General features: G+C 28.8%; 1 protein-coding gene across 2 annotated transcripts; it reads left to right on the top strand.

The window, feature by feature from the left end:
* The first annotated feature begins 3430 nt into the window (after positions 1-3430).
* On the top strand, positions 3431-10045 carry LOC106771681 (MADS-box transcription factor 17). Of its 2 annotated transcripts, none has more exons than XM_022785643.1 (8): positions 3431-3673; positions 6457-6541; positions 6687-6748; positions 6840-6939; positions 7475-7516; positions 9401-9442; positions 9601-9604; positions 9753-10045. In XM_022785643.1, exons 1-8 carry the CDS (start codon positions 3492-3494, stop codon positions 9800-9802), a joined length of 567 nt encoding a protein of 188 aa, XP_022641364.1. In that variant the 5' UTR covers positions 3431-3491; the 3' UTR covers positions 9803-10045. The 2 variants fall into 2 exon arrangements, with proteins under 2 accessions (XP_022641364.1, XP_014513170.1); XM_014657684.2 differs by having other exon boundaries at positions 9543-9604.
* Positions 10046-10298: the final 253 nt, after the last annotated feature.

The raw sequence follows: 10298 nt of genomic DNA, 5'->3' as shown, positions 1-10298 counted from the left end.
TAATGTCGTTTTTTGTGATGGTGGATCACCCCTTTGCTTGTATGGAGAGAAAACAGTAGTAAGAATAACTCGAACTGTGAAGAATAGAGGGAAGCAATTTTAGGATTGCTCTATGTATAAGGTAAAAAAATGTTAATGAATAGTATTTTGTTTGACTACAAAGCCTATATTTTTTTTAAAAAAAAATTATACACATATCAATTTAGTATTATAACACGTGACAATGATAATACTGTGTATCGAGTTAATATTAGTGTAATGTGAGTCAATATCAATGTTACATTAATGTTAGAGCCACATATGTTAATGTCTTATATTTAATTCAATCTCAATTCTTAATAATTTTATTCAATTATTTTCTTTTCCAAAAAAAAAATAATTTTTTTTCTAAAATGAGACCAATTTAATTTTTACATAAGTTATACTTAAGTTTATATTAAAGTCCACATTTCTCATAAACATTTCAATATAACATTTAAGTTTTTGTTTTATATTTATACACATCTAATATTTATAACATACTGAAATGCATTATAAAAATTATACTTTTCTGATTTTTTTAACTATGCATCATGAATTTCTCCAATTTCTATAAATAATTTATTCTATACATTTGTTTTATTATCTGTTATCATAAAAAAGTTTCATTAGAGACGAAACTATTTTTATTTTTAATACGAAATAAGTGGTAGAAATAGAATAAAATATGTAGAAAAACTTATATTGTGCTAAAAGAATGAAAAAAATTATTTATATTTATAACTTTTTTTAGTGAGGCAAGTGATCTTGATTTTTTTTAGACAATTGGAAACTCAGCATATTCTTTTAAAAATAAATTGGTTATAATTTCATTTTAATATTACTATATTAAATTGGTTATAAATCGATTTTAATATAAATATATTATACTGGGATTTTTATTAAAAGTTAGTTTTAATAAAAATTAATATAACATTTATGTAAAGGTTAAATTTGGTATCAATTTGAAGATAGACAAAATTATTTCATTTTTAAAGAAACAAGGGTGAATTAGATAAAATTAACAAAAACTTGGATTGAATTGTACAAAATTAACAAAAATTAAAACAAAATCAATAAAAATTAAAACTGAATTAAATATAGAACACTAATACATTGATATATGACACTTAGATTGACTTGACACATTAATCATATGACATAATGTTGATTTAATACTCAACTTTTTTTCTTAAATTACAAAAAATAAATTAAAAATTAAAAAAAAATCACAAATTAACATATAACATATATATATAAACGTTGTAAAAAAAAAAACAAACGGACGAAAATTAACGAAATTTAAAACCTTGTTAAACATGAAAAAAAAAATATAAAAACACATTTATTAATATGTCTCATTCATGTCACATTACCAATTAATGGTTATTTTGTCTAAGAAAATATTAATATATGAAAATATATTATAGTTCAGAAAAAATTGTTTAATTAAAAAATAATTAGTTTTTTTTCACTCATATAATGATTATCAATTTTTTTATTTTTTATCAATGCTATGAACCCATATATCGATATCTTAAACAATAAATCTATGTCATCATCACATAATAAAGTTCCATTGAGTTTGTCCGATGACATTTATTTTTTCATTAAATATCACAGTAGCTTTTATTAGTTTTCAAAAGAGTTAAGCTAATTAAGATGGATCTGTCAGTGCAATAAGTAATAAGAAAATTGAATAACACTACTATGACATATGCATTAAATGTATACCATGGTTTATATGGTATCAAGGATTCTTAAGAAAATAATATACTTTTAAGTTTTCTTAATAATGTCATTACAATTTTAATTCTTCTGCAATAAAAAGTTGACACATATATTATATGCATTATAACTTTTACATACGATAAGCCATTATCCACATTGACTAAGTGAAAAAATTTGTTACGAGTTGCTATTTTGTATGTCAGAAAATGACAGTGATGATGTTTTACTTTTAAGATTTATTAAGCTAAAATGTTTGTGGTTGAACTTTTAGCATTAATTTAAATGAGATAAACCATTAGTTTTAATGGAAAATTCAGAACCTTATTTAAAAAAAAAAAAAACACAACATTCTACATTTGTTGTCGTTATACTTAATGTAAAACTTCGTATTTTACTTCCATTGTAATTTTTGAGCTACTTATTCTGCATTAATTGTATTCTACAACCATTGTAAAATAACTTTTTATAATTTAATGTTTTGATCGATTAATTATGAATAGTAAAATATCCTACTTTATATATAATCGACAAATATATGAAGTAACCAATATAAAATCTTTAAAATTATCCATGCATGCTCTCATTACAACAATTTTCTGTTGCAATAAAACTTGAAACAAAATAAATAACGTGTTACGGCAGCATCAATTTAAAGTAAAATAATATTTTAGGAGAATATTTTATAAAAGTCTTGCCTGTCAAATAATGAAATTATAACTTTTTGTGGTGAGACATGGTGCAAAACAGTTGTCCAAATCAAAATGATTAAGTAGACAATTTGTTTTGTTTTGAAGAATTAAGACGGTGAAACAACTTAGGCATATGAATTAGCATTATGTGGTTAATTAAAAGTAAAAAATAAAAAAATGATTTGATTTTGATAAAGTAGAAGATGGTTAGGAAGAGAAAATTTGAAAAAACAATGTTAAGAATTTAAATTTTGGCCTGGCATGAAGGTGTTTGATCATCTCTGCAACAGCACTAGACCATGGGCATGCAACGTGTCGACCCTGGAAAGGGTGGCGGTCCCTTTCACACGACACAAACGAACGGATAATTAAGTTACAAGGTGGAAGAGCCACTGGCGTTGTGAAACGTGGCCATCTAACTGTAACTGGACCTACAACTTAAAAACCTCCTATATATCCTACGCCTATCTACTCTCTAATATTATAATCCCTATAACAATAATAATCAAAATTTATCTATAAAGAAGAAAGTCGAAACCTTGATTTGATTGAATTGACTCTGTGTCCGGAAAATGGGAATCCACACGAAGAACGTAGACTCGCTACAGACTCAGTTAATGGGAAGCATGGCCTCAAAAATTTCGATGGCTATGATATTATGTCATCATGAAAATGAAGCTTATGGTAAAATTCTATGGATGCTGATCGACACGTGTATCGCTGTTTTCTTTTCACCGATATTATCTTCATAGGTACTATAATTGCTTGATGTTGCCCTCGCAACAACCACATACCACTCCATTTCGGATTTGGTGCAGTAAAAATATAATACTTGTCAGATAGAGGAAGCATATATTATAGTACTGTATGTATATGTTGTGCATGTGGCTTTTTTTACATCCCTTTTATTAATTAATTTATTATATGCAATATATATACATATATATATATATATATATATATATATATAGAGAGAGAGAGAGAGAGAGAGAGAGAGAGAGAGAAGTGGAAAAGGTGAGATAGAGAGGTGCAGAGAAAGATCAAGAAGGAAGCATGGGAAGAGGGAAGGTGGTTCTGGAGAGAATACAGAACAAGATCAATCGCCAAGTCACGTTTTCAAAGCGAAGAAACGGTTTGCTGAAGAAAGCCTTCGAGCTATCTGTGCTATGCGATGCTGAAATCGCTCTGATCATCTTCTCCAGTCGTGGCAAGCTTTTTCAGTACAGTAGCACTGAGTAATTTCCCTTTTTCTCTCTCATCTCACTTTCATATTAATTAATCCATTTTTCATTCTCGTATTCCATGCCTAGATTTTTCTTTTTCATCATGTGTTGCTACTCACTTGCGTCCATGTTTATTTTATTATTCTACATAACTTACGTACTGAATCCCTGAAACCTGTAAATAGTTTGCTTGTTTTCTTCTATTAATTGGGGTGCAGATACCCTCGCTAGGGTTTCCAATTCTCCATCCACCCCCTTTCCCCCCTTTTTTTTTATCATTGAAAGAAAAAAGATACCAAACTCTCATTATATATTCATACAAACACTAATTAGAGTAATTTGTTGAAGGGTATTTGTTTTCGGTATGTCCAAGATTCAGTTTCTTTTCTCATCTGTAAACGAATATTAGTTCTTGCAAACTCTTTCAAATGTACCTAATCTTTTGTACTGCACAATTAAAAATTTGTCGTCTTATAATATTTTTTATTGGAAATAGTTTAAAATAATCCTTACTTCTCAATTCTTATGCATGCTGTTGCTGCAGTATTTGTCATCTGATGAATAATGTTTGCCATATCGAGAATTGCAAAGTGATACTTATTCAGTTGAGCAAAACCATCCTTTAATTAGTATTTCAAGAGTAGCATGTACTTGGTCATTTGTAGAAAATAGCAACTTTAGATGGGATCCCCATGTGTAATTATCATGCAAAAGAATGCATCGGAAGCTATAAATAGTTTTCCCCCTTATTAAAATAAACTTTTTAGTTATATATATCTTGGTAGCTGTGCAGATCTGCTTGTTAATTCCTTTCAATTAACATAAATGTAATTGTTAGGAACCTAATGTTTCCCTTTCTCTAAGACATATATTTTACTCATAAACCCATTATTAGTATTCAAATGCCCTGCCCAGTCTCATTTGTTTGTTTGTTAGTGAATGAATCAGTGATTAAATAAAAGCTAATACGATTAATAGTTAATCCTTGAGAGAATTGTTTGTTTGAGATAGCTGTGTTGGTTTTGTTAGGTTGAATTCTTTCGTTTATAGAGAAGCAGATAGGTAGGGTAAAGGCTCTTTTGTTTGGAGGTGGAGTATCTACAGTTACAACAAATCCTATACTTTTTTAGCCCTTTTTTTTTCTTAAGCCTTGTATTGTGACTGGCCCGTTCATAATCATAAAATAATAATATTATGTTTTTATTCATAATCATAAAATAGTAATTCTAAAGTATGATTAATATCATGTTAAAAATAAATATTAAATTTAAATCAATTTTACAAAACTAACTTATAAAATAATGCTTGTATTTGTTTATATATTTTAAATTTTCTTTTATTTTTAATTAACATGACACTTTTAACAAGTATTTATGTGTAATCAATTATGGAAATAATAAAACACTGTTTTTATTATTTTTCTGTAAACATAAGACATAAATTGAAAGGAAAGTGATAATAATTATTAAAACTAAAAACAAATCTGAAAAAAAATTTCTTTGTCAAACTGGAAAGCCCTAAACTGATGCATTTGGATGTGGGGAATAGAATAATTGAAGTTCATTGGTAAATTCTTTTTACTTTATCGGGCTTAAATTGGGTTACTACGAAGAGTTTGTTACAAAACACATATCAATGAATGGTTAGTCACTGTTGTTCTAAACAGAATAGCTTTTGAAAAAGTTAAAAGTTGACATGACTCATCCTTACATAACATAATTCTCGAGAGTAATGCTGTAATAATATATTTTTATATTTATTTTACATTGAATAAAATAATTATAAAAATGTAAATTTTTTATTATTTTAAATAAAGAGTAAAAAATCAACAAGAATACTGTGAAATAAATATAAAAAGTTTAGATATATTTTTTCTTTTTTCAAAAATTTGTAATAATATAAATATTTAGAAAATAATTTCTTAAAATTCTGAACCAGGAGACTAATTTATAGTTTTGATTTTGCCTCCAGCTTTCCCTACTTGAAATACTTCTTTTTTATTGACTATTTATGAAATTATAAAGCTGTTTATTAGGAAACAAAACTTTTAATCAAACTTAACATTTACTTTTCGTTTGTTACAGCTAAAAGTGTGCAGGGAAAATAGAGAAGAGATACAGAAAAAAACTTGTTTGAAAAAACGGAAAATAGAAAAAAAAAATATGAAAGAAAAAGGTGGATATAATATATAGAATAATGATAATTTGATCTATATAATTTTTTTATATTTATATATGATTGTCTCATTTCTTATTTTTAGTTTCTTTTTTTAAAAAACTATAAAAATTTATTATTTTAAAATTATTTTATTCTTGTTAGATATATTAAATAAATGTTAACATGTGTCATGTTATAATTGTTGTAATATATAGGTTTTACTTTCTTTTTTTTCTAAAGTTATAAAGGATCATCTGTTTCTTTTTATAATAATAAAATAGTAAAAAATAAATAAAAATATCACTTTTATCTCTTTTTATTTTATGCTGAATCAAATTATTTTGTTTCTATTATCTTTCTTTCTTTTTCTTTTTAAATAATTTTTCTATTCGTTCTCACATTTTTTTTTTCTTTTCTCCTTTACTGTTTCTTTTTCTTTCTTTTTGTCCACCTATATTAACTCAGGAAATTGCTATATATTTAAATGTGAATTTACATAATTCTTAAACAATTATTTATAAGAATATTCAGTTAAAAGTAGCTGAAATATAGAAGAGAAATGAATCCAAGTGCCTCAAGTATTTGAAATATATAAGAGTAATTAAAGTAATAATGTTATATATGTTCATTCTTATCAGCATTAACAGAATCATTGAGAAGTATCGTCAATGCTGCTTCGACATGTCTCAGACTGGTGACGACGCTGAACATCAATCGGAGCAGGTATTTTCTCTTTCACCCCCAAAAAATTAGAAAGTCGTTGAAGCTAATTTCAATGCCAGTTCTCAAGATAGCCATTGATAATGCGCACATGCTCCTTTGATTTACATAAAATGGATAGTATCAACAATAACGTTGCACCTTACAGTGCTTATATCAGGAGCTTTTGGTATTAAGAGTCAAGTATGAATCACTCCAACGAACCCAAAGGTAAAAATTCTGATGGAGAAAAAGAAATCTTGTCATGTCAGAGTTCTAGAGGACATGCACTAACTTATTTTGTTTCTGTTTGTGTTTGAAGGAATCTTCAGGGAGAAGAACTTGAGCCACTCAGCATGAAAGAACTGCATAGCTTAGAGAAACAACTGGATAGAACGCTTGCACAAGCTCGGAAGCACCTAGTATTAATCATAACTTATTCTTAATTGGTTTTTTAACTATGTTTGCATTTTCCTTCAACTACTTTTACTCAAAAAAATTATTACATGATCCATGATGATAGTAATCTTAGTAAACTCGTGATTGGATATTCTATTAGTTCTCTTAAATTTTAACACGATTATATATGTTATGTAAAAATGGTTCAAGCCTGTAAACGCAATAGTTAATGATTATCTAATTTGGATATAAATAAGTTATACACTTGTTTCATTTACCAATACGTCTATATATCCTTGATGCTTTTCTTTTATTGTGTTCAATTTAGTTTTAATTCTTCATTTCTAACCATTAAATTCTCTCAAGAAAAGAATTATCGGTGGCTCCACTTAAAATCTTACATACCGAGACAATGTTTGGATAAATAATTAGAGGATATTTATAGGAATTTGCAATGTAGATTTTCAAATTTTGTTTTCAAACATGAATACACCAAATGAAATAAATGATTTGTTCTACTAAAAATAAAAATACTTAAGTTCTCTCTTTCAATTGCAGTCACAGAAGCTGGTATCAAGAATTGACGAACTACACGGAAAGGTATATTATTTCATCAAATATTGAAGGTTGCTTTCATTGAATTTAGTTTGCTCCATCTGAACCATTCATTGACTTAGTTTCTCATCTTCCCTTATCACCAATGGTCATTTATTTGTGGTATATATTATAGTAATTTTTGGATGAGTTTTTTTTTTTTTTTTTTTTTTTTTACAAGCAAATATACTTAAAAATAGAAAAAAAAAAACTTTAAACTAAAATCATCTTCTACACAGTAACTTATTTTTTGAATAGTCAAATTTAACTTATGCATAAATTAATTTATATCTAATCTAGCACTAACTTTCACCAGCAGAATATTAGATATTTATGATCCTAAAAAAGGTTGCATGCATGCTTCCTAAGTGCTTCCACTTTTTAAACTGTGGCCAGGGTGACAAAAGAAAATGCAATGCAACGATTATATGAAATTATATTTACCCTGAAATGAATCTAAATAAGCCATAATAAATCATAAGAAAATATGGCAGAAATTAATATTGTTTGCCAACCTGTCAGACATATAGACGTCGGGTTGCTACTAACTGACGTCTATAAGTTTGTCAGGCAAGTGAATAGTCACTCTTTTCAGTCTTATAAACGTAAGATCCCGTCACATTGACGGGACCCCAACGTCTATATGGCTGACATTAATACTACTCACCAATCTGTCAGACATATAGATGTCAGTTGCCTTAGGTACCGACGTCTATAATCCTACTAGGTATGTGAAAAGTCATTCGTTTCCGCCCACGAAATGTCTCACGCCTCAAAGTTGACGACTATATAGTACAGAAATATTAATTTTTAAGTCGAATGAACGTCATATTAGTCACGCGTCCGAAGTATTTTCTATTTTAGACGTCGGTTTTGTGTACAACAGACGTCTAATTTCTTGTTAAATAACACTGCAAACTAGCGGTTTGCTAACCAATAGTTTGATCGTCTTGTGTTTTCTCTCCGCTGCTCTGCATTTCCAAGTAAGCTTCCTCTCCTTTTAACTATTCAAAGTTGTTTTTACTTCGATTAAAGTAATCTTTGATGTACTATCTCTCATTTGAACCGATTAAAATGAGTTTTCGTTGTATTTTGGTGTGGGTTTTTTGTTGTGTCTTTGTGTAGTGTAGTGCACCTTCTTCCTTTGTTAGTTTCCTCGTAAGGAAAACTTGAGTTTTTTTGGATTTCTCACGACATTTCAATCCAAGGACGAATTTGGATTGTTGCCTATTTCCATTTCGACCGTCAACGAAAAAGTTTACCGTCACCGTATTCTTTTTTAGTGGCAGTCGGAATGGACCTAGGCAACGATCCAAGTTTGTCTTTGGGTTGAAATACCATGAGAAGTCCAAAAGACGCACCTTTTTCTTACGAAGAAACTAGCAAAGGAAGGAGGTGCTACTACGCTACCCCTAGACACGACAAAAACCGCACCAAAACACAACGATCACTTAATAGACGTCGGTTAATGTACAAACCGACGTCTATGATGTCCTAAAGACGTCGGTTAATGCAATGTTTGACAGTTTTATAGATGTTCCAAGTGTTACAGACCGACGTCTAAGTTAAGATTAAACGTCGGTTAGTGCATTGTCGGATGTCTTTGTAGACGTCGGACTTCTTACTAAACAGACGTCTATATCGACGTCGCCCCTGCAAAAAACCGACGTCCCATTAACGTCACTCGTATAGACGTCGATTCTGGTGGTGACATTAAAAGTCCAAAATAACTTACGTCTAAAACCCTTTCTGCATTAGTGAAAATATATAAAAACAAACAATAGTAAAATGTTGAAAAATATAAATAAGTGCACTTTATTTTTTATTTTTTTCACCATTTACTTTATTTGCATAATTAGCCATTAATTTCAATTATCTAAATATTGGTAGGTGTGCAACCTGGAGCAGATTAACAGACATTTGGAGTCAAAGGTTATCCATTAAATAATTAATCACGTGAAATGCTGTATAATTTTATCAGTTATCTGATGTGGCTTCTTCTTCTTTTTTATATGAAAACTTTATGTCCCAGAACATAAGTAAATGCACTCATTGTGAAGATTATACTAATCAGTTTGAAGCTGGAACAGCAACGTGAGTACTTAATTGTTCTTTACTCTTATTACTTTTTAAATGCGTAAATTATGATGGATGCCTTTGTTAATTAATTTAGACATAGCAGGAATTAGGGCATAAGGACATGAAAATCATAAACATACAGATTTATTTGTTGTTGTTGCAGTTCGTTGCGGCCTCAGCAGGAGCAAATTACTTCAAAGGGAAAAGAAATAGACACGAGGTGTCTTAACGAGAATAACGAATGGCAGCTTTGAATAATATGGGCAGTTGGTCGACTGTATATCCATCAAATATATATCTCAGAAATCTGGCAAGTTCAGCCTCCATTGCTGACAGTTTCATAATTTACTGTATGCTTGATTGAAGTGATCATTTTGAAGGAATAATATTTTTATTTTTACTTACCAAAGCTTTAAAAAAAAATAAAGGTTTGCAACTTATTTAAGGCCAGTTAAACATGAAAACTTTAACTGTTCTCTTTATTTTAATTTCTATTACTTTAATTTAATTTACTGAAAAGTTTAATATATATGTTTCCTTTTCGGCCACCTTGGGAATTATAATGATGGGCCTTAAAATCCCAATTGGAATTCGCCAACAAAAATTAGGGCTGCCTTGTGATCTAAGGATAATCTTGATGCTGAATTAAGATAATTAATCAGTTTTTAGGTTAAAATTTTGAGTGGAGAGCCTGATCTCACTCTTAGTT

This window comes from Vigna radiata, chromosome 8, assembly GCF_000741045.1.
Source record: "Vigna radiata var. radiata cultivar VC1973A chromosome 8, Vradiata_ver6, whole genome shotgun sequence".
Lineage (NCBI taxonomy): Eukaryota > Viridiplantae > Streptophyta > Magnoliopsida > Fabales > Fabaceae > Vigna > Vigna radiata.
This window is presented reverse-complemented; position numbering and strand designations above follow the sequence as displayed.